Source organism: Carlito syrichta, unplaced genomic scaffold (genome assembly GCF_000164805.1).
Source record: "Carlito syrichta isolate Samal-C Ts95f unplaced genomic scaffold, Tarsius_syrichta-2.0.1 Scaffold315403, whole genome shotgun sequence".
NCBI lineage: Eukaryota > Metazoa > Chordata > Mammalia > Primates > Tarsiidae > Carlito > Carlito syrichta.
In genome coordinates this window covers 174054-198719 of record NW_007259499.1, presented here as the reverse complement: position 1 = coordinate 198719, position 24666 = coordinate 174054, and the positions used below count along the sequence as shown (strand labels likewise).

Genomic DNA, 24666 nt, shown 5'->3' with positions numbered 1-24666 from the left:
GGTGGGTCTCGAACCCGTGGGGCTCAGGCAATCCACTCACCTCGGCCTCCCAAAGCACTGGGATCACAGGGCTGAGCCACCGAGCCCGGCCTGTACACTTTAAAAGAGTGAACTTTATAGTAATACAAGATAAATCTCAATACAGCTGTTAGTGTTCTTGTTACTATTATCGTTATTTTTTTCTTCTTTTTTTAGACACAGGGTCCCAAGCTCTTGCCCAGGCTGAAGTATAAAGGTATTATTTTTAAAAACTACCTCAAGTTTTCCATTTTTGTAAAAACAATTTCACCCATCCTTCTATGTGTATATATATGCACAGAGACTGTAGAATTCTAGTCACTGGATACTGACAGTTACTACTAGTAAGAAACAAGGTAATAGTTTCATCTATTTTTTTTGAGTTGGAATCACACTCTGTCACCTAGGCTGGAGTGCAGTGGCACACTCATGGCCACCACAGCATTGACCTGCTGGGTTTAGGCAATCCTTCTACCTCAGCCTTCCAAGTAGCTGGACCCACAGGTGCAGGCTACCACGCCTTTTTTTTTATTTATTGTAGAGATGAGGTCTCACCTAGTTGCTAAGGCTGGTCTCAAACCCCTGGACTCAGGTAATCCTCTCGCCTCCGCCTCCCAAAGAGCTGGGATTATAGGCGTAAGCCACTGCATCCAGCGACAGTCTCATCTTTTAAATATAATGCATGGTTTGAACTCTTTTATAAAGAATTTTTATAAAACAATAAATTATCTTTTTTTTTTTAGTTGGAGTCTCACTCCATCGCCCAGGCTTGAGTGCAGTGGCGCACTCATGGCCACCCCAGCATTCTTTCACCTCAGTCTTCTAAGTAGCCGGATCTATAGGCGCATGCTATCACGCCCGGGTAACTGTTTGATTTATTGTAGAGACACGGTCTCACCAAGTTTCCTGGGCTGGTCTCAAACCCATGGGCTCAGACAATCCACTCGCCTCAGCCTCCCAAAGTGCTAAGATTACAGGCTGAGCCACCAAGCCCAGTCTTTTTTCTTTTTTTTTTAAAAAAAGCAAATTTATCCTCCCACCTTGGCCTCCCAAAGTGCTGGGATTATAGGCATAAGCCACTGCCCCAGCTATTTTGATAGTTTTTAAATCAAAAAATTATTTTCTGAGTCATGTAAATTACATACATTTTAAACAGGATTAGAAAGGTATTTCAGATGCTTTGATGACAACAAGCATGGTTTCCTGAGAGAAGGCAGGCAGACAACTGAATCTGGACACCTCCAAACACCTCTTAAGAAGCCGTGTAAACTGGGGGTCAAAGTAATTGTGGTGAGATAATTATAAACTTAGCTCTGTTGTATAGCATCTTAATGACTTTCCCACTCACATCTTTTTCATTTTCAACGGTTTCACTTCAACCTATACTCTTTCAGAGGCTGATGGTATCCCAGATTCTCCAAGAAGCCGAGAAATGTGTCAACTATAGAGTAATCATAGGGTTATATGGAAATCACTTACTTAGACATGTTCTGGGCCTTCTCGATAAACTTCATCACCTAAAAGAAAAGATGCCAATTACAACAGGATCTGATTTCAATGCAAATCACAGGGCCCCCTCCAGGTGGCCAGCCTCATGGGCACTGTCACCTGCAGGACCTCTCTGTTCTCAGTCTTCAGACACCAAGAGCTGCTGACTGAACTGAAGCACAGCTGCATCAGCAGCACTCAGCCACAGCTGGACCGCAGCACGGATCTCAGATGCTGAGACCTGGCCTGTGAAGTCACATCTCTTGGCGCTTTGGTAAAATGCTAATAGTCTATCTCATGGAGTGACACCAGAGTAAAAAACGAATGATTACAAAACCTTCTTATGGCCAGGTATGGTGGCTCATGCCTGTTATTCCAGCACTTTGGGAGACGGAGGAAAGAGGGCTGCCTGTGCCCAGAGGTTCAAGACCAGTCTGGCCAACTTGGCAAGACCTAGCCTCTATGGTGGCGTCCCTGCTACTTGGAAGGCTGAGGCAGAAGGATCACCTGAGCCTAGAAGGTCGAGGTTGTGATAGCTGTCATGAGTCTGCCACTGCACTCCAGCCTGGGTAACAGACTCCTACTCAAAAAAACAAAAAACAAAACCCAAAAAACTTTCCAACCCATGCCTGCTGATCCATCACATTCCCTGGTCCCATCCCATCTTCAGGGTAGCATCACAAGCAAAGAAAGAGTAGGTCAAGAAAAACACCCAGGTCTCTTGGATTTTTGCTCTATTGCCTGGCACAGATATTAAATGTGACACTTGCCTACCACAACGACTACTATCTTCTGTATTTACGTCCAGGTTTGCGGCTCTTCTCTACCAATGTAATCAATCTAAAGCATTTAAAAGCCACGGCCACATCTATATATTAAAGGCAGACATACCTGATCAAATCTGGTAGCAAAGAGATTGAGTGAGGTCACTATGCCACCGTTGGGTCCAAGTCCATATCTAGACACTAAGTTGAGGACTTAAATTGCTTATACATTATAAAATTCACATCTAGGGTATCAATCACACAAACGGCATTATAACATTAGAGTTCCGATAATGGATACCGGCCACCTAATCCATGGCTCCCACAGAACTTAACCACACAGGAAAACATTCACTATCAAGGTCTTGCTCAATCATTTATCTTGCTAGGGATGGCCAGGCAAAACGAAGACAGCAAAGTGACCAAATGTAATAGACAGATGCATCAGGCAATGACAGCCTGCTGGCATTAGCCATTAAGACCATCTATGGGCCGGGCTCAGTGGCTCAGCCTGTAATCCCAGCACTTTGGGAGGCTGAGGCAAGAGGATTGCCTGAGCCCGTGGGTTCAAGACCAGCCCGGGCATCTTGGCGAGACTTCGTCTCTACAATAAATAAAAAATTAGCCGGTGTGGTAGAGTGCACCTATAGTTCCGGCTCCGTGGAAGGCTGAGGCGGAAGGATCACTAGAGCCCAGCGGGTCAACACTGGGGTGGCCTTGAGTGTGCCCATTGCACTCCAGCCTGGGCAACAGAGTGAGACTCCAACTTGGAAAAAAAAAAAGATCATCTGTATAATACTTCTTGCTGTGATCCTCACCATCAATCAAGTAGCCTGCCAATCATAATCAGTCCTCCTACAAAGACTTACCTACAGAGGAATATACTTTTGACACAGCAGTGTACTAGAAATTAGTCCAACTGAGCACACTGAGTTTCCCTGTCTAAAGAAATGGTGACCAGCTGATGATGTCCCAAGACAATACTACCCTCTGGGACCCAGGCAGCTGTCAGCCATCCTCTCATTTTCTGTGCTGTCTAACAGCCTACAGTTGAAGGAGACGGCAAGAAAACAAAAATCACAAGCTGAAATCATATTTCTGATCACTCGCAATACCTCTCCCACATTCATCCTCCATCCTCCTAATAAAATTACTTTAAAACAAGCAGAGCATTTGTTTCTATATTTCACATGGAAAAACAAGAACTTTCTTTTTTTATTTTATTTTTTTTGATTCAGAGTCTCGTTCTGTTGCCTATGCTGAAGTGCAACAGCACGTTCATGGCTGGGAAAGCCTTGACCCTCAGGGGTCAGGCAATCCTTCTGCCTCAGCCTTCCAAGCAGATGGAACTACAGGCATGCACTACCATACCCAGCTAATTTTTTGACTTATTGTAGAGATGAGGTCTCACCAAGTTGCCCAGGCTGGCCTCGCACCCCTGGGCTCAGGCAATTCTCTCACCTCCCCCTCCCAAAGTGCTGGCATTACAGGTGTGAGTCACCACGCTGAGCCAAGAACACTCTTTCAAAACTATAAAATATGCAAACAAAGTTAGCAAGGAGTAAGTGAAAACCAGAGTAGATGTGGAAAAGGATACTGTTTCATGACTTCTTTATACTTCACAGTGTCACGAATATCTGAAAGGAAAAAGAAACAGAATTAGCAGGAATTTAATATACCTTCCCCACCAGCAAGGAACTAAAACTAGCCTTTTAGCCTTCTTTTGTCAGCATTCTCTTCTACAAACTTCTCCACTTTCACACTGGTTTCCTTCCTCAAAAATAATAACTGCCAAGAAACCCATGAATGATGTTAGGACTAGGAGCTCTCAAGTTATGGAAGAGATGGGCTCAGACAAGGTGAAAAGTTTTATGTGATTTAAACATTAAGGTGATATAAGGAGGGGGAGGATTAGGCCAGCGACATCCTGGAAATCAGGAATCCTAGATCCTATCAAGAACAATGACACTACATCACGCCTGTTCTGAATCTTTGATATACTCACAGACACCTCTCTGAGTCTGGTGAAAACTGGAACCTCTCGTCAGAACAAGGCACAAGTGCGTGTGTGCATATATACACATACATATACACACACACACACATTTTCCCCTGTAACTCTGGGAATGGAAGCAATTCATACACACCAATAAGTAAACTACAGCAAGAGAACCCTTCTACTCTAAATTCTGAGAAAAGAAACAAAATGAGGAAGGCTTACGTAGCAGAGTCTACTGAAGACCTTATGGCCCAGAAATGAGGACTGACTTTCTGTCATCTACTTTCCCAGATAACAATAACTTAACAGTCTAGGGTGGGAGAGGGGAAAGGTAAAGATGAATGAATGGGAAAGAAACAAACATTTAGGAAAGGGGGAATAAAAGGTGAGAAAATGTGAAAGAAGCCTGTAGAGGGACTCAAGCAAACCCAAGGAAAATAAGAATAGATCGGGTAGAAAAAAACTGAAATGAAGGAACTGAAGACTGGCAGGCGGGCGGTTCCATCCTCTCTGAAGCACCTCGCAAAGTAATAATGGGGTTCACTCACCAATATTGGCAGGAAAGGGAACTTCGTGCACAGCTGGGTCCAGGTTGATCACATACGGCGGACAGCCTTGGCTATGCAGATGTCCCGTGAGCCTCTGCAGAAACACGGGGAGCGGTTGGAAGGAGCCGAAGAGGGGACCACAGGGGACAAAAGGGAACTTCCATTCCCTCATCGACCACTCCTTAAGACTCCTGCACTTAGAATTCCTTCCACCTGAAATACCCACCTCCTACGCTCGCCTCCAACGGTGCACGCTCCGTTCACACGCTAACTTTATCGGTCCTGCACCTAGCAGAGCCTCCCCTACTCCTCCTCACTTGCTTACTGGTTACGATTGTTCACAGGTAGGCTTTTTGCCTTCACCAAAAACTTCGCTCCACGAATGAGAAAACCTTGTCAACCTCATTCTCGTCGTATCCCTAGTCCCCGAACCATGACGGGCGCGCAAGGGATAACTCTGGCAACTCTTCGCTGAACACCGGTGTGCTGGCAGAGAACGGGTCCCTCGAGTGGCTCGAAAGCCCTGGCCATGGAGGGGCGGCACTCCCATCGGCGATCAATCCGTGCGCCGCGCGGTAGGCCGCACCGAGCGGGCTGAGAGGGCCGGGACCAGCCGGGCTCGAGCCGGAGAAAGCTTCGCTGGGGAAGGAACCGCGGCCGACCGACAGTCCCCGAAGGCCACGCGCCGGCGCCCTAACTCCCGGGACCCTTCCCTGCCTCCGCGCGTCGCAGCCCCTCGCGCGCACCCCCCGGGACCGCCGCGTTCGTCACCTGTACAAAGGTCGTCTTCCCGGACCCCGCCATTCCCAGCACCAGCAGACACACCGGGGACCGCGCGCCGCCTGGCGCCTGCGTCTCCGCTGCTGCCTCGGGTGCCGCCATCTTCCTCCCGTCCCCGCCCACCTACCATAAGGACGCCGCGGGCCAAAGGGGTTTCCGCCACGTCCCGGCGACCGGAAGTGGGCGGGACGGTCGGAAGTGGGCGGGTCGGTCGGAAGTGAGCGTCGGGCGGTTGCCCGCGCGTCTTAACAACCGGCAGGTGGTCGCAAGCGGTGACGGAGCCGGGACGTGCGCGCCCGGCGGGAGGAAGACTGGCCGCCTAGGGCCGGGCCTGGGAGAGCCGACCCCAGTTCCAGAAGCACCCGACCACACGGTACCCCCCCGGGCGGGGGACCTGCAGGGAGAAGCCGCGGGCCATCCCGGACGCCGGCGAGACTGAGCGGTTCGGGCCCGGGCCGGCGGGGACCAGAGGAAGAGACGACCTCCGGGGGTACCGGGCGGAGCAGCTGGGAGGACACCCCGCGCCTGGTCGCTGCGTCGGCGAGCCGCGGGCCCTGGGCCCTGGCTCCGTGGCAGGCGCCCCCGGCGAGCTCCGTGTCGGGGACGAGCGCCGGGACACCGGGGACAGCAGGTACCCGGGGTTTCGGGAAGGACGAGGAAAGAGCCGAGGTGGTCTCTGCGCCCGGCCACCCAGGCTGCTCCCGTGGCCCTCTGTGGCGGCCGGTGTCGCGTTCCGCACGCGGGCTCTGCCTCTCGCCAGTGGCGTGGGTCGCGGGCAAGCCACCTGAGCTTTTCGGACCTGCTTTCCCCTGCTCAAAAGTGATAGCACACCTCTCGCCTATTCCCCATACCTTGCACGGTGGCTGGAATGTAGTGGTGCTCAGAAATTTTCTTGTATGACGGAAAGACAATTGCGCATTTAGTTACTAAATTTTCATGAAGAACTGATAGAGAAATGTCTCGTTTGTTGTTCTTTCAGGTTTGCTGAGAACCACAGTAGTTGCCCTCCATCTCTTAGGCTGATTAATAACTTTTTCAAGCCAGGAAAGCTAATGAAGGCCAAGACAAGGTTTAAAGAAAAGACAGTGGAGGAACTCAGTAAGCTGAACAGGCAAATAAAACAAGTTCAAATCCAGCAGGAGCCACTATTAGAGGAATACAGGCAGCTACGTGTGGAAAAGTCAGCTGTTCAAGCTGAAAACAAATTTTTTCTAGAATACCTGAATAACAAAACTGAGGAGTGCAGAAAGCAACCTGAGAAGCTGTGGAACAACTATTTACAAAAAAGTGGGGAGATTGAACGAAGACGACAAGAATCAGCCTCCATATTTGCAAAACAAACTTCAATGCTTAGAACAGAGCTCTTGCAAAAGGAAAAGATCCAATTCAATTTGAAGCACCAGTTGCAGGCAGTGAGGGACATTTCTTTAATAAAGGAGAAACAGGAGATGGAAATACAGACATTACAGGAGGAGAAAAAAAAAGTCCAAGCTGAGACAGCTGCCAAAAAACAGAAAATACAGGTCCATTTTCTCGAGGAAAAAGCATTACTGGAGAAACAGCTGAGTGAGCCAGACATGAAGCAGCTGGGAAAGAGAGAAAGAAGAGAGCTTAATAGGAAGGCCCAGGCCTTGGAGTTGGCAGCAAAGCAGTTTATTTCTGAGTTCTCCCGTGGCATCAACAGAGAGAACCAGCAGTTACGGCAGGAATTACTGCAGCTAATGCAGCAATCCCAGAAGTTAGCAGCTACTCAAAGCCACTTAAGAAATTGTAAGGATCATCTGCAGCAGGAACAGTGGTATCTGGAGGGCTTAATCCGGGGGAGGCGGAAATGGCAAGGAAGGCTTAGCTGGTGGTATCTAGGCAGCCAAGATGTTGCCCAGACCACACTCGGCCCTGCCCTGGGCTCCAAATCAAGCATCAGTCCAGATGCTAGGTTCCTCAAACAGCACATTAAATAAGAACTGGTGCAAGTACCCTTTGGGAACTGCATTCGCATGGTTAGGAAGGCTTTTGGATCTTAAGACTGCTATCATAAAGTATCCATCGTGATGTGCTGATCTGAAGGATAAGGGCAGTCCTGGCTTTGAACAGCTCTTGATAACAAGATGTTCCACAAAACTCAAGTTAACCTAATACATGACCCTACGCAAAGACCTAGCCATTTACTATACATCAAACTAGCTCAAAAGAAAACTAACCTGAGAAGTGAAGGGAAAACACTTGTATGATTTCAGCTGGCTAAATTAGGTTTCCTTGTTACAGAGAAAGTACCTTTAAGGGTAGCATTTCAGATTGCTTTTCAGTAGTGCTTTCTCGTTAGTAAATAGCCAGTATGTTTATCCTCATTCCTGTTGATCAACTCAGCGGACAAAAGCAGAATGTTTAAATTTTAAAACTGTTTTTGAAGTTTGTGCTAGTGACCAGGTAACTCCTTCTGTAGCTGTCTCATGAGTGAGAAAGTATTCCGATAATAGCAAGTCCAGTAAGTGTGTAAACTGAGAAGGCGAGAAATGAAGGGGACATGTATTAGCTCAGCTCTTACTTTTGAAACTTTCCTCTGAAGAAATACCTCTAGCACTAATGAGGTGGTTATGTGCCTGCTGATTTCAGGAAAATGTATCCAAATAAAGCTTTAAAATACTTGGATATTTTTAAGAGCCTTGCGCCATCCATTTCCCTAGAAGCTTCCACATTCTGACAAGTAATATTACTTCAAGCTTATAAGTACTTTAGTTTTAGGTCATTTGCTACACTTTATTACAGGTACACCTTATGATACATGTAGTCTATCACATTAAAATGTGCCTTATATTTATGTCCCTTTAAAAGAACTAGAAGTCATATTTTAATCTAGGTTTTGAGAGTGACATATTAAGGTTAGACCAGTGATTTACTTGAGTGCAGAATTCTAGTATAGGAATACAATCCCATATGTTAACATCGTTCCTCTATGGGAAGACATGACCAACTTTATTTTCCAAAAATTGCTAGTGATGAAAAATTTCAGAGCAATTTCCCTACATTTTTGCCTTTATTTACATGTACAGTGGGAATTCATTTAAAATTAGATTTAAGAATTATTCTTCAGTGTACCTTTAACTTCTAGTTTTCAGAAGTTTTCTGTTATGTCTGTAGTTTCTAGACTGGGCGTGGTGGCTCATGCCAGCAATCCCAGCACTTTCACAGGCTGAGGCAAGAGGACTGCCTGAGCCCACAGGTTTGAGACCACCCTGGGCAACTCGGCGAGACCTCACCTCTACAAGTTAAAAGATTAGAGGCCGGGTGTGGTGGTTCAAGTCTATAATCCCAGCACTGTGGGAGCCCAAGGCGAGAGGACTGCCTGAGCCCACAGATTTGAGACCATCCTGGGCAACTTGGCAAGACCTCATCTCTACAATACATCAAAAAATTAGCATGGTCGTATGCGTCCATAGTTCCAGCTACTTGGAATGCTGAGGCGGAAGGATCACCCGAGTCTAGTAGGCTGAGGCTGCAGTGGCTGTGAGCATGCCACTGCGCTTCAACCTGGGCAACAGACTCCAACTCAAAAAAAAAAAAAATGAGCTGGGTGTGGTGGCGCACGCATATAGTTCCAGCTACCTGGAAGGCTGAGGCGGAAGGACCACCTGAGCCCAGCAGGTGGAGGCTATGGTGGCCATGAGAATGCCACTGCACAGAGCGACAGAGACTGACTCAAAAAAAAAAAAAGTTCCATTTTTAATTGTTTTATTACAAAATACATTTATGACTAATATATCCATTGACGTTACTGTTCCAATATAATTTTTCTACTTCCCTCTACTCTTATCACTCGAGCATGTTTTATACTAGTGTGCAAATACAACTGTAGTTCTAACGTAGAAATTAGAATAGTTTTAGATAGCATGCAGTTACATCAACCTAAATACTTCAGTCTGAGTTGAAAATACAGAAAAACTGAACTTGGAAAGTATCGTATACAAGCAAATTAGAAGCTGTATTCTCTGTGGATGAAGAAGCCCTGGGAAAATGTATTTCTAAGGCTGCTAAAATGATGGAAAGTACCAGCATTTACACAGCAACTACTAAGTAAACTAAAAAGGGATTAAAAAAAGATGGACAGTAGGAAGAATCTTAGAGCCTTACTATTCCACTGTACATTGCTCTCCTGCCATTCCTGTCTGGATTTTTTAATTCAGGAGTGGGTGACTTCCATCTGATCTGTTTAATTGCTATCATCCCAGATAATGGATGTGGTATACTGTTTGTGGCTGTCCCTTCCAGAGTGAGGGCTAAAGACATTAAAGGGTGAATCGTATATGATAAGGTACTTTGAAATCCCCACCCCAGTGTGACCAGATTGGGCAACTAAAATCTCAATCTACTTTTCTGTCTGCTATAAAGAAAATTAAACAGGGTTATGTTGCAGAAAGTGAAGACCTCTGAGGTGTAACTCAAAACCTGAATGATAAAATGAAGCCTGCAGTGCAAAAATTGGGGAAGAAATCATTCCAGGAAAAGGCAACAGTGAATGAAAGGCCCTGAGACAGGCAAAAGCGTGGTAGGTTCAAGGAACAGAAAGGTGCACATGGTCAAGGTATGGCTGGGGAATGATCGGAGGACAAGGGCAGGGAGAGGCAGTAGCTAGTGGGAGTGTATTACAGTGGTGTTACAGTCCAAAGGCTTTTAGCAGGTAAGGTCTGATTCACAATTTTAGAACTCACTAGAGCTGGCAGTGGGGTGTATCAAAGCCAGAAAAAAAGTAGAAGTCAATTAGGAAGCTGATGTGGCCTAGGCAAGAGGTGATGGTTCAAATTGGGATGGAAGTAGAGTGAACAGATCAGAGATTTACTTGGTGACACACAGGACTTGCCAATGGATCTGCTACGAGGAGAGAAGAAAAATCAAGTACAATTCGTTCCCAGCCCAAGCATGTGGATGCACACTAGTGCCATCTGCTCGAGTCGAAAAGAATCAACTACAGGGTGAGGAAAAATCAAAAGTTAAGATGAAGCAGAAATGTATCTCTAAAGTGTTCCCTTTTGAGGAGCTAAGCAGAATATTTTTTGTGTGTTAACTTTTAAAGAATACTTCAGACATACACAAAAGTATAGTAAGTTACAACAAACTCACCACCTTAAGAAATAAATTAAATATTGAGCTAAAGTCCCTTTGGATGCCAGAAGCACTATCCGAATTTTGGTGTTTATTATTCCTGTGCATCTTTTCATATTCATACAAATATAGGTATTTATATATCCATAAATAATATAAAGCATTGCTTTTGCATGTTTTAAACCTACAAATGACACTTGTATTCTGCAACTTGCTTTTTCTAGACACTTTTTGAGATATACAGGTGCCAAAAATATACACATTTTAGGATATTATCTATTACTTTTCACAGTTGAATTAAATTACAGTAGCATTGTGTACTACGATGTCTACTCAACCGTGCTTCTGGCAATTTGTCTTGCCTTTCACATGGTGACACTAACATTCATTTGATTAATGCCATCTTTTGGGCAAACGTCATACTTAAAGCTGCATGCATTTTTCTGGCACACCTCTATTCATGATAATCCAAGAAGCTCTAGTTAATTTTACAGCTTGTATAGTATTCTGCTGTGTGACTATATCAAAGTTTATCCATTCTCCTGGTTATAGACAATTAGGTTGTATATTAGAGAATGTTTAACATGTTAAATCACTCATTTCTTGCTCGCATAATAGCCTCAGATGTGCCTGCTGACAAGTTGCTCTCCTTCATAAGTAATGCAGGGAGTCAATGGTCTTCCATTCTGGGATCTCTAATCCCATAGGGCCTCATTTAGCCATAAGGGAAAGAAACCATGGAGGAATGCTCAACTCTTAAAAGTTTTAGTCTAAGGCCGGGCGCACTGTCTCAAAGCCTATAATTCCAGCACTTTGGGAGGCCGAGGCGAGAGGATTGCCTGAGTCCAGGAGTTTGAGACCAGCCTGGGCAACGTGGTGAGACCTCAGCATTTTCACTTACATTCCATGGGAGAGAAATCACCTGGCGACCCCTTCAATGAGGAGAGTGGGGGAAGGTGGAAGACTAGGAAATACAGTCTAGCTGTTTGTCCTAAAATCATCTAACTTTTGAAGCAGTTCGCGGCCAGGCTTGGTGGCTCAGCCTGTCATCCCAGCACTTCGGGAGGCCAAGGCGAGTGGACTGCCTGAGCCCGTGGATTCGAGACCCACCTGGGCAACTTGGCAAGACCTCGTCTCTACAATAAATAAAAAACTAGCCAGGCATGGTAGCGCGTGCCTGTCGTCCCAGTTGCTTGGAAGGCTGAGGTGGAAGGACCGCTGGAGCCCAGCAGGTCGATGCTGGGGTGACCGTGAGCATGCCACTGCACTCCAGCCTGGGCTATGGAGTGCCACTCCAACTCAAAAAAAAAAAAAAAAAATGCAGTTCTCTGTCACACATGTCCAGGACTTCTCTACTGCAAACTATACTGAGGGAATCATTCTTCCATGTCTCCTGGTACAGCTGGGCAAGAGGAGTTTCTCCGAAACTACCTTGGAGTGAAACAGCGGAGTCTTCAACTATACCTTCAACTCTACTAGATACTGCCAAATCTTTCTCAAAGCGATTCTAACAGTTTATGTTCTAAACCACGTATGAAAGTTCACACTGTTCCACAACCCAGATATACCTGATATTGTCAAACTTAGTTTCTGTCATTCTAATGAATTAAAATATTTAAAAACTCAGTCATGTGGTTAGTATAGGCTACACTGAGTCCGGCTGAGCCCTGGCCTCTCTAAGGAAAAAGAACAGGAGTGCTGCAAGGATCCTGAATGGGACAGGGCAAGTTTCCCATACCAATTCATTTTCATCTCAAAATACTCACTGTAAACCAGTAGATTTTAGGAGCTAAAGGACGACTGACACACCTGCACACTGAACTTGCTTCAAACTTATCCCCATCCCTAGCCATCTTCTTACCCCCATATGGAGTCAGCAAGGAGTCCCGCAGCAGGTCAGAGTCAAAGAACAACTGGCAACATCATTCTGAGAATCATTTATTTCTTTTGTCATTGCCAAACATTCCCCAGGTCTTACTCACCAGAAATTAACAAAGCTTCTTCACTTCTCATCCCTGACAACCCTCATCTACTGAAAGGGCTTTAAGGGCACACTGCCAATGAAAATGCAGAGCGGATGTGCCATGTCCTGTACTTGTTTCACCACTACCTGTTCTGGCAGGACCCCATTCAAATTTCAGTGCTCCCTTGTTTGAAAGTGGTCTTCACAAAAGCCCACGTTTTAAAGCTATCTGGAGGAGCACAGAGAACAGAGAGTTGAAGCGTGGCGACAGCCTTCCAGAAGTTGAAAAGGTAGTACCTGCCCTTACCAGGGTTAATTTATATGTGGCACATGCCACAAAGTAGGCAAGAATATATAAGACCAATATTTACGCAAAAGGGGAGAATCCAGAAACACGACAACAAAGCTGCTCTAACCAGTGCTCCAGAGAAAGCCACCCTCAGAGAAACAGCCCATTAAACATTACCAGGTAGGCAGTAGGTACAGAAAAAGAAATTTTCTTTCCAGCTCCAGAGAAATATCTACATCTGGTGTCAAAGACTCAGGATATAAAGAAGATAGAACTCCATATGCAAAATAGGATACAAGGACAATATTCTCAGGAAGTTTCAAGAGACAGAGGTTGACTAAAGAGAAGGATGAGGACTTAGCAGGTGTAGACTCACAAGTGAGGTAAAGTTCAGAAGAAAAGGAATTGCACCTTGGTCTCCAGTCTTAGTGGCATTACCAGGGGTTCCAGGAAACTGAGTAAAAACATGTGGGGCCATATGGCATTTTTCAGTACTTGAAACCAACGAAGCAAAAGTCAAAAGGGGGGCAACTGATACTAATGAAACTTCAGGCCCCAGGAAGTTGAGGGCTGTATTTATTGCTGCTTCTACTTTTTCTTTCCAACCATTTCAATGCCTGGGTCACATTATTCCTGAGGCTGCTTTTTCGATCTGTGGGTCTAGTCACTGCTACCTGGTACAAACAAAGCATTTCCGAGTATAACCAGTATAGAAAGGTTCTAGCTTTCTCATTCTAAGTCCACTTTCTTTCAATTCTAAAACCACATGGAGAGGACACAAAGTCTCCATAAGTTTGTTTCCCAAGAAGACATGGTAACTTATTATATGAGTGACAACAGTTCTAGCTTCTAGGTTTATTATATCACAAATACAAAACAGTATATCAGTCATGGTTTTAAAAATTAGTTTGGAATGGTTTTATGAGCTAGATGGTAGAACAGCTACTAAATCAATGGAGCTTTCAAGAACATTCTACACCCCAGGAAGGAAAGGACGACCAAACAGGTTTCTTGTACAGAGCAGGAGTAGCCTACAGTTGGCCTTAAGAGAGAGCTCTTTGGGCAAGATAAGAGAAAAACAAGAGGACTCCAAGGAGGAACAGCAGGAAAACCTACTTAAAGGGGGGAGGGAATGAAAGTGAACCAGAAGTGAAGACAGTGAAATGTACATAGGAGGAAGGAGCTGAGAAAGTCACGGCCTCTCACCGGCAGCGGAAGAAAGTTCCCTCAGCCCCTCAACTCCATTCCCCGCATAGGTCCCGTAACAACAGCATTTCATCCGCTCTCCTAGCAGCACCTGCACTGCCTGCCTATTTCCTTCCTCGTTTATGGTTAGTCTTTGGGGGCTTTACTTTCTGGAGCGCTGGCACTGGCTCCTGCTCTGGTTCCTTGCAGGAGCTTGACACTCCCAGGTCCTGATTCCTCCTCTGATCCTTGCCTGCTCTAAGACTCAGCTCTGCCTCAGGAGGCTCCATGCTAGGCTGCTGCTGCCTTCGCAGAGACCTTCTGCTCTGATGCTGCTGCCTCCGTCTTTCTTCTTCTTGCTGCCGCTGCTTGATCTTCATCAGCTTTTCAAAGCTTTTGGTGGTTGTTGGGTTTACAACGAACCAGTCCTACCGAGGAAAAACAGACATCGGTCAAAAGCATGTTGAAGAGCACAAAGAAGGGGTAGGAAGATGAAGATATGATGAGGGCAGAACACAGTAAGAACGAAGAGACGTGGAGCCATGCCTGAGAACTAGGCATCTAAACAGAAGAAATCCATGACAAAGCAGTTATCGTGAGCGTATGTTGTGTGAGGCATCATTCTGGGTACTTAAGTGCATGTTCGATTATGTCTGTTTACTTAACATGCCACTAGCATAAAACCTCAGCATGAGGGGGGAAGCATTGAGCCACAGGGATTTTATTCTCATGTGGAGCAGAGAAGAACATGGACTTTACAGCCAAATCACCTGGGTACAAACAGTTCCGTTTTTAGCTATGTGACATGGAAAAACTGCTTAACCTCGTTTTACTTTTTTTGAGTTGAACCTCCTCTTACTTTTATGTTATTTTTATTTTTGAGTCAGACTCTCACTCTGTCACTCAAACTGGATTGCAGTGGCACGCTGACGGCCACAACTTCAACCTGCTCGGCTCCGGAGATCCTTCCGCCTCAGCCTTGCAAGTAGCTAAAATTATAGGTGAATGGCACCACGCCTGAATAATTTTTTATTTATTATAGCCACAGGTCTTGCCAAGTTGCCCAAGCTGGTCTCAAACTCTTAGGATCAGGAAATTCTCTTGCCTGGGCCTCCCAAAGTGATGGGTTTACAAGCGTGAGCCACCGCGCCCAGCATACTTAACATCTTTGAGCATCAGTTAAAAAACAAAGAGCCAGGGGACTTGCTAGGTGTGGTGACTAACGCCTATAATCCCAGCACTTTGGGAGGCACAGGCAAGAGGAGTCCGAGCCCACTTGTTGGAGACCAGCCTGGACATCATGGAGAGACCGCCTCTCTTAAATAAATACAAAAATTAGCTGGGCATGGTGGCACATGCTTGTAGTTCCAGCTACTTGGAAGGCTAAAGCAGAAGCATCACCTGACCCCAGCAGGTCGAGGCTGTGGTGGCCGCGATCAAGCCACTGCACTCCAACCTGGGCAACAGAGACTCCTACTCAATAAAAAAGAAAAGAAAAAAAAAATGATCTGCTCAATCTTACAGATTTACAAAGAAGAGCCAGAAAAGGAACACTACCACAGGATGCAATCGGCAAAATCCAGGATGTGGGTACGTGTATGACAAATGACTCTGTTTCTTCAATAAGTGGCAAAATTTTAAAAAGAGGAACCTCTGGATGTGCACTGTACAATGAGACAACCTCTGGCCACGTATAGCAAATGGGTCTAAATTGAGAGGTGCTTTCAGTATAAAATATCAAATTTCAAAGACGTGGTATGAAAGAAATGCAAACTGTCTCATTAATAATGTGTACTCTGGTTTCTCTACAGATCGCATAAATCTTTCGACTTTTACTAAAGATTTCTGTGGAGAGGAACAATTCTGAGTCTTAACCCAATTTTTTGAGGCCTTGCACCTGCAAGGCTAACACAGTTGTGGAAAAACAGTGCTTTTATGTATTAATGTGTTTAAAATATTTTAGATATACTGGATTAAATAAACTATTAAAATTAATTTCACCATTTAAAACTACTATTTTTTTTTCCTAGTTGGAGTCTCACTCTGTTGCCCAGACTGGCGTGCAGTGGCACGCTCCCAGCCACCACAGCCTCAACCTGCTGGGCTCCAGCGATCCTGCCATCTCAACCTTCCAAGAAGCCAGAACTACAGGAGCGCACTACCACGCCCCGCTAAGTTTTGATTTATTATACATACAAGGTCTCACCAAGTTGCCCAGGTGGGTTGCAAACCAGCAGGCTCAAGTAATCCACTCGCCTTGGCCTCCCAAAGTGCTGGGATTATAGGCTGAGCCACCGAGCCAGGCCTAAAACTACTTTTTAAATGAAGCTGCCAGAAAACGTAAATGCATGCATGGCTCACATGGCATTTCTATTGGACAGTACTGCTCTAGAGTGCAAGAGACAAACACAGGACGGAGCCTTGGTTTGAATAAACCATCCCTGAAAAAAACAGGTTACTAAATCAGATATATGTCAATATTAAACAATCGCTGTTCATTTTCTCAGGTGTAATGATGTTTGTGGTTATGTTTTCAAAAGTCCTTATCTCTTAGAGATACACATTTAAAGAAGCATCTACAGCTAAAATGATCAGTGAAATTTTCTTTAAACCTTTAAGGGAGATGAAAGGTATATGAATTATAAATAGATCACATCGGCCACACGCTGAAGACTGTTGAAGCTGGCTGACGGCACATTCAGTTCATTACCCTATTTTCTCTATTTTTGTGGGTTTAAAATTTTCAATTAAAATTTTTTTTTTTTTTTGAGTTGGAGTCTCACTCTGTCACCCAGACTGGAGTGCAGTGGCTGCTCCCGGCCACCGCAGCCTCAACCTTCTGGGCTCCGGTGATCCTTCAGCCTCAGCCTTCCAAGTGGCTAGAACTACAGGCGCGCGCTACCACGCCCGGCTCATTTTGATCTATTGCAGAGATGAGGTCTCGCCAAGTTGCCCAGGTGGGTCTCGAACTCACAGGCTCAGGCAATCCACTCACCTCGGCCTCCCAAAGGCGCGGGATTACAGGCTGAGCCACCAAGCCCAGTTCAACTAAAATTGTTAAAAGTGGTATAAGAAAATGTGAGGCAGAGAGGAAGGAAAAGGTATGATGTTTTATCACCTGTAGAATTCATAAATACAGGCACAAATTGATGAGCGAGTACCTGGACGCAAGCACCAAACTAAGTGAAATCTATTGGTTCCACCTTCTTAGGAGGAAACTGGAGAAACCAGTTAACTATGTAAAAACTTGATTTTATCAGGAGATACAAAGGAGAACTCAAAGAAACCCCGGAATTTATTTACAAAAACTTCCACATTCTTCCATGTTTACACGTTAGTCACCTTCAAAGAACTCTCCGTTTGATGCAAAACATCTATTGAGATACTTTTCCACTGCTCAAAACACTTTTTGAACTTGGCAATTTGCATGCCTTTTAGTGTTTCTGCCATTTTTTATTTCACCTCTTCAACATGGGTAAAATGTTTCCCTGTGAGGACTTTTGTCAAGGCAGAAAACAAAAAAGTCACTCAGGACAAGATCAGTTGAATAGGGAGGGTGGAGCATAGGGGCCATGTTGTTTTTGGTCAAAAACTAATGAACACTCAGCACAGTGTAGGCAGGTGCAATCATAAATCACCCGTCATGAAAAGGGCAAATGTGCTGAAAGAATCTCTTAAAAAAAAAAAATTCAATGAAGCCGAATGCAGACTTTCACAATAATGCCAACTGGTACACTGATGCCAATGGGTTCCAGGAACATTTATCTAGCAGGGGAAGCCTGTAAGGGGTCCACCATCCAAAAAATAATTCCAGGTCTTTCTGGTTCCTCCTTTATAATAATCTTTCAAATACTTTCTGAAGCATACAAAAATATAAAATTATTATTTAAAAATTATTATTTAAGACAACCTACCAGAAAAAAAAGTATCAAATCTGTGTTTAAAGATTCTGAAAGCTAAAACCAATAAAGAATAGAAAACCACATTTGATGAAATTAAAGCCCACATTGTTATGAGCTATTAAATTTGAGGCCAGAGAACAACTGAGGGAGAATCCTGTATCTTTCTGCATTAGGAAGCAATCGCTTCTGCAAGAAGATATTACAAGAGAATGCACATCTACTCATTAAGCTTTTACACTAAGAGTATTTGATTATACATAAACAACTTCTGTGTTTACCTGTACTACTACAAAACTTTCCCCAAGAGAAAACTATTGACCTTCCGAACTTTAAAGCATGTTTGTCCACAATTTTTTTATTTTGAAAAATTACACATCTTTAGAAAAGTTACAGTACTTCAACAAACACCCAAATTTTTTTTTTTTTTTTTTTTTGAGTTGGAGTCTCACTCTGTCGCCCAGACTGGAGTGCAGTGACCGCTCCCGGTCACCGCAGCCTTGCCTGCTGGGCTCCAGTGATCCTTCCGCCTCAGCCTTCCGGGTTGCCAGAATTACAGATATGCGCTACCACGCCCGGCTGATTTTTTGATTTGTTGTAGAGATGAGATCTCGCTGCCCAGGCGGGTCTTCAACTCACGGGCTCAGGCAATCCACTCACCTCAGCCTCCCAAAGGCACAGCATTACAGCCTGAGCCACCAAGCCCGGCAACACCCATATTTAACAGTCTGTCTCCTTTCTTTCTTTCCTTCATTTTCTTTTGCTGTACCATTTGTTAAGTTAGTGGCAGACATAGTACTTTATCAGCAAATACTTCAGCATCTATGTGCCCAAGAACAAGGCATTCTCCTGCATAACTACAACTACCACATTTGACAATGTCAACACTGATACAATACTATTATTTAATACAGCCACTATTCAAATTCCCCCAACTGTCTTAATAATGCCCTTTGGGCCGGGTGCAGTGGCTAAGGCCTATAATCCCAGCACTTTGGAAGGCTAAGGACTGCGTGAGTTCAGGGGTTCAAGACCAGCCTGGGCAACTTGGCGAGAGCTCATCTCTTAAAAAAAAAAAAAAAAAATTAGGCATATTGGCGTGTGCCTGTAGATCGAGCTGCTTGGAAGGCTGAGGCGGAAGGATTGCCTAAGCCCAGCAGGTCAAGGCTGCAGTGGCTGGGAGCATGCCACTGCCCTCCAGTCTGGGTGACAGAGTGACACTCCAATTCAAAAATAATAACAATAATATCCTTTGTAGTATATGGAATAGTATAGTAGAACAGGTGAACAGAGGAGTTGTTTATTGTATAATCAAATACCCTTACTGCAAAAGCTTAAGGAATAGATGTACAAGCTCTTGTAGTATTTTCCTGCAGAAACAATTGCTTCCTGATATGGAAAAACACAGGATTCTCCCTCAGCAGTTCTCTGACCTCAAATTGAATAGTTCTTAACAGTGTGGGCTTTCATTAATTTCATTAAATGTGATTCCTGTTGCTATATTAGTTAACCTTTAAGAATCTCTGACAAGCCGGGCTCCATGGCTCAGCCTGTAATCCCGCACCTTGGGAGGCTGAGGTGAGTGGATTGCCAGAGCCCGCGGGTTCAAGACCCGCCCAGGCAACTTGGCGAGACCTCATCTCTACAATAAATCAAAAATTAGCCGGGCGTGGTAGCACGCACCTGTAGTTCCAGCTACTTGGAAGGCTGAGGCAGAAGGATCGCCGGAGCCCAGCAGGTCAAGGTTGCGGTGGCCGGGAGCGGCCACTGCACTCCAGTCTGGACGACAGAGTGAGACTCTGACTCAAAAAAAAAAAAAGAATCTCTGACAAAAACCTAATTTTTTTTCCTGGAATGCTGTCTTATCTTTTAAATAAATAATAATTGTACATCTCTGAATGCTTCAGGAAGTATTTGAGAAAGTATTAAAAGAGGAGACCCAAACTTTTTTTTAAGAGACAGTATCCTGCTATGTTCCCAGGCTGTTCTTGTTTTGTATTTTTATGGAGAAAAAGCACACAAATTTTATTCATTTATTTCTTTTTTCTTTTTGAGTTGGAGTCTCACTCTGTCGCCCAGACTGGAGTGCAGTGGCTACTCCCAGCCACCACAGCCTCAACCTGCTGGGCTCTAGCGATCCTTCCACCTCAGCCTTCCAAGTAGCCGGAACAACAGGCGTGCGCTACCATGCCCGGCTAGTTTTTTTTTTTTATTTATTGTAGAGACGAGATCTAGCCAACTCGCCCAAGTGGGTCTCAAACCTGCGGGTTCAGGCAATCCACTCGCCTTGGCCTCCCAAAGTGCTGGGATTACAGGCTGAGACACCGAGCCCGGCCCACAAATTTTATTAACAAGAGAATCTCAGAATGTGATTACTCCTAAAATTTTCCTTTCATAGTGATCTTTATATTTCTATGTTTTCTAGCAATCTGATGTCTTCCAGCAACCTGTTTTAGTACTGTTTAGATACTGCTTAAATTTTTAAAACTGGCCAGGCATGGTAGTATGTGACTGTGTTCTCAACTACTCAAGAGGTTGAAGCAGGAGAACTGCTCGAGCCCAGAGTTTGAGGATGCAGTGAGCTATGACAGGACCAGTGCACTCTGGTCTGGGTGACAGAGCAATATTCTCTCTAAAAACAAACAAAAAAGAATTTCAAATGGTGTAAATTCAACCTGTTTCCCAAATACCTGATTTAATTGGATTTAGGAGAATGAGAAGAGTTCAAGGAGGCTTACAATCACAGTGAGTTCAAACACATTCACAGAAATATACAATTATACATCTAATTTTAGAGAGTATTTTAACTCCAGTGTCTTTGGTAATCACTTTAGAGTTACTTTCCTGGACAGCCCCAGCCCATAAAAACAAGGACAAAGTCCACCTCTCTTGTGGCTTACACATCAGGTCCACAGGATTACAAAGCACTATAGGAAAGCAGAGACCTCACCTCAGCATGGACAGAGTTGATATGATACTTGACACCACTCTCTGACCCAAATTCTTTCTGGCATAGAAGACACTTGTATTTTCCAGCCACAAAATTTCCCTATTTCCGAGAGAGAAACAAAAGAGAATTACTGGTCAATTCAGAAACACATACATGGGTCACGTGTAAGAATTGTTTGAGATGAAAAGAGGGAATTCTACTTAATCAAAGATAAGAAGGAAAGAGATCCAAAACATCAGTGTATTAAGAACCAGCTTGGATAGACTATCACCAATATAACTCTATCCTAATGCTATGAGTCTTGTTCACCCTTACAGTCTTCCCATAGAATTTGATCACCTTCGTGATCTTAATGGCAGAGTTAGTGTCTTCCTCACTCAAGAATTCCACAGAGCCACAGCCCTGGTACTGGCCCATGACTCTATCCTTTGACATGTGGGTGTTGACTACTGGCCCTGCCGGGACAAATAGTTCTCACAGCAGTAGTCCGCTAACCTTTTCATGCAAGCCTCACGTACAGCGTTATCGTGGTTCTGCTCGGAGATTAGCCCAGCAGCCATGGTAAAGAACTGCCATCCTCCCCTCTCTCCTAATGCAACTCTGTACTTATTGCCCACCCAGCTTCAGCACAGCCTGGTGTCCCCCCACTGTCATGCGACAGCCTTGCACCTCTACCTTCTCCTGTTCCCGTCACTTCACGTCATGGGCTCTTGGTTCCTCCCTCAAAATGACTGACTTCCCAAAGTTCACCAGAGGCACCGATGTGTGATTCTTCCCACTATGATCATTGTTGCAGAGAGTACCATTCACAACACTCAGCTCAAGGGCTGAGGAACTGGGATCATGATGAGAAACTCCTCATCATTCCTGGACAAATCTGGTTTACATGCCTATAACTCCCTGCTGCTTCAACTGAGACTTCTCTCCCCTCCTGAAGCTTCAGATTGCCACGGTGCTCATTTTGGGTGAGGAGAATGGGATGTAAAGTGGCAGCATTTCCCATGCTGGTGGGTTTTAGGACACCTGGGTCAACATGGAAAAGTTTCAGTGAGGTGAATGGCTGTTAACCTGACAGCCTATCCCACCTCCCATGCCCAGAGGCCAAAATAGTACAGATGGGTTTAAGAGAGATCTTCACCAATCCACACAAGCACAAGAAAGTTGACTCTAGAAAGTTTAAGACAGGGCCAGGCCAGTGGCTCACGCCTATAATCCCAGCACCTTGGGAGGCCAAGGTGAGAGGAATGCCTGAGCCCACAGGTTCGAGACCAGCCTGGACAATTTGGTGAGACTCATCTCTACAAATCAAAAAACTAGCCAGGCTTGATGTTGCGTACCTGTAAGTTCTAGCTACTTGGAAGGCTGAGGCGGAGGCTGCTGTGGCCGTAAGCGTGTCATTGCACTCCAGCCTGGGCGACAGAGTGAGACTCCAACTCAAAAAAAAAAAAAAAGTTGGACCGGGCTCGGTGGCTCAGCCTGTAATCCCGCCCTTTGGGAAGCCGAGGTGAGTGAATTGCCTGAGCCTGCGAATTTGAGACCTCATCTCTACAATAAATCAAAAAAAAAAAATTAGCCGGGCATGGTAGTGCGCGCTTATAGTTCCAGCTACTTGGAAAGTTGAGGCGAAAGGATCGCCAAAGCCCAGCAGGTCGAGGCTGCGGTGGCCGGGAGCAGCCACTGCACTCCAGTCTGGGCGACTGAGTGAGACTCCAACTCAAAAAAAAAAAGGTTGGCCAGGCTCAGTGGCTCAGCCTGTGATCCCACATCTGTAGTTCCAGCTACTTGGAAGGCTGAGGGGGAAGGATCGCCGGAGCCCAGCAGGTCAAGGCTACGGTGGCCGGGAGCGTGCCACTGCACTCCAATCTGAGCAACAGGGTGAGACTCCAACTCAAAAAAAAAAGTTTAAGGTCCAATAAAACAGGGCAGAGTCAGGAGGAAGAAGCTAGTTCTCTGGAACTCAGAATGAATATATTTTTCTCCAAATTCTTTTAAATTGATATGATTTACAACTGTGTTGTTCTTTTCTAAGTATTGGACATACTCTGGCATCTCACCCAGTGACACACCAAGAATCTTTGGGACATAAAAAACTAAAGCAGCCTCTGAACATAACAGTAAACAGGACAACTAGCTGTTCACCTAAACTGAATTCTCTTCCATGTCAGATTATTTTATGGGACAAGTTAAGATATGAAGTTCAAAGAGTTACAAACCAATGGACAAGAGCCCAGGTGAGCTTTAAGGCCAGATACACTACTGTAGACTGCCTCACAACCCTGAAAAAGAGAAGAAATAATGTGAAGACTATGCCAAATAGGTCCCTTCTGTTAGCAATCTGCCATTTACACTGACCGACTCTACATTTGAAGGAAGAAGGCCATCAAATAGTCCCAAAAAAGTATCCACATGCAATGACAAAAGAAGGAATACCAAGAAAGGTAAAAGGAAAACATCAGCAAGTGAGCAAGTTATCGTGAAAAGATTAAGCCACTACCCTTCCCTGGTACTTTCTCGAACACTTAAGAAAAACACGGAAATATATACAGTTAAACATTTTAAAACTTTCCCCCTGCTTACCTGCATTTCTAATTTCTTTCTTAGTGCAAACGCGTGTCCCAGCTCGTTTACATTTACCCCTCCCCCAAGTACTGGGTCTACTACAGCTGTGGTAGCTCAAAGATGACTGCAAATTCTCTGCCACTCTTCCCATCAAGAAGCGGAGACTATTCCTATTCACCCTTCCTCTGCATTGGGTCAGCCCTGTGGTCATCTGCCAGCAGCACACCATGGAGAGATGCTGTGCACATTCCCAAGTTGGCCTTAAGAAGGCTGCATCTGCTGCTGTCATGTTTCAGAACACTCTGCAAAGGCAGTCACTATAGCCCCACTGGCAAGCCGACGACCCACTAGATAAGGGGGATAAGCTGGATGCAGCTACAGAGAAGCCATCTTGAATATTCTAGCCCACCTGAGCCTCCAGCTGAAGGCACCCTCTTGAGTGATTCCACCTAATTCCCTGTATAGCCGAAGAACTACCCTGCTGAGCCCTGGTAGAACTATTCATCTACACACTATGAACAAATAAAACAATCGTTTCAGGCCACTGAGGTTCAGGTGCTTTGTCACAAAGGAATAAATATCAAACAACATTTACTAAATCAATGAATGAGAAGAAACCACCTGGTTAGGACACCGAATGCGATGATACTTCTTGATATCTAACTTCCATTTGTGGAGTACTTCCTGGCTGAAGGTAGGCAGCCCAGGGCGGGTATATTTTAACTACAAGACAAGAAACATTTTATTAGCGGAATCCAACCCCCAGCCAAGATATCCCAAAACTTTTACACTCAACTCTTCAGCTTATGCAGTTCTGGAATCCACAAGTATACATGCCTACACAAAAAAACTACAAGAGGTAAGACCATCTCCAAAGTTGCTAAAACTGGGAAACTATAGTTTGTAAAACTAAACTGCTGTTTAGTCTTAGAAAGTTTTTAATCTTAACAGAAGACAGGAGACTTTCATATATAACATTTCATCTACAGCCAAAAAAAGAAAAAAAGCTATAGTGGATTATAGAGTTAAAATATTTGTTAAAAAGAGAAAGGGACATAAAAATATCCATTCATAGCCGGGCTCGGTGGCTCAGCCTGTAATCTCGTGCCTTTGGGAGGCTGAGGTGA

The 24666-nt window shown here is 44.8% G+C and overlaps 3 protein-coding genes across 7 annotated transcripts in view; 1 reads left to right on the top strand and 2 right to left on the bottom strand.

Annotated features, from left to right (window-relative positions):
* GPN1 (GPN-loop GTPase 1) overlaps positions 1–13638 on the bottom strand; it is a 31602-nt gene extending 17964 nt beyond the window's left edge. For 3 of the 4 annotated variants that reach the window (XM_008072748.1, XM_008072750.1, XM_008072749.2), the window contains exons 1-5: positions 5589–5738; positions 4818–4911; positions 3868–3907; positions 2398–2464; positions 1498–1535 (exon numbers count right to left, since the gene is read on the bottom strand). In XM_008072748.1, coding sequence (XP_008070939.1) covers positions 1498–1535; positions 2398–2464; positions 3868–3907; positions 4818–4911; positions 5589–5699 — 350 coding nt within the window. In that variant the 5' untranslated portion in view covers positions 5700–5738. Of the gene's footprint in view, positions 1–1497; positions 1536–2397; positions 2465–3867; positions 3908–4817; positions 4912–5588; positions 5739–13620 lie in introns of those variants that run through there. The other variant, XM_021706286.1, reaches the window with a different exon arrangement.
* CCDC121 (coiled-coil domain containing 121) lies at positions 6175–7718 on the top strand. Its single transcript, XM_008072764.2, has 2 exons — positions 6175–6228; positions 6577–7718. The coding sequence occupies exon 2, from the start codon at positions 6650–6652 to the stop codon at positions 7556–7558; it is 909 nt and encodes a 302-aa protein (XP_008070955.2). The 5' UTR covers positions 6175–6228; positions 6577–6649; the 3' UTR covers positions 7559–7718.
* Positions 12617–24666, bottom strand: part of ZNF512 (zinc finger protein 512) — a 27661-nt gene continuing 15611 nt past the window's right edge. For both annotated transcript variants that reach the window (XM_008072746.1, XM_021706285.1), the window contains 4 exons: positions 24161–24262; positions 23194–23256; positions 20981–21079; positions 12617–14559 (listed from right to left, as the gene is read on the bottom strand). In XM_008072746.1, coding sequence (XP_008070937.1) covers positions 14257–14559; positions 20981–21079; positions 23194–23256; positions 24161–24262 — 567 coding nt within the window. In that variant the 3' untranslated portion in view covers positions 12617–14256. The remainder of the gene's footprint in view (positions 14560–20980; positions 21080–23193; positions 23257–24160; positions 24263–24666) is intronic.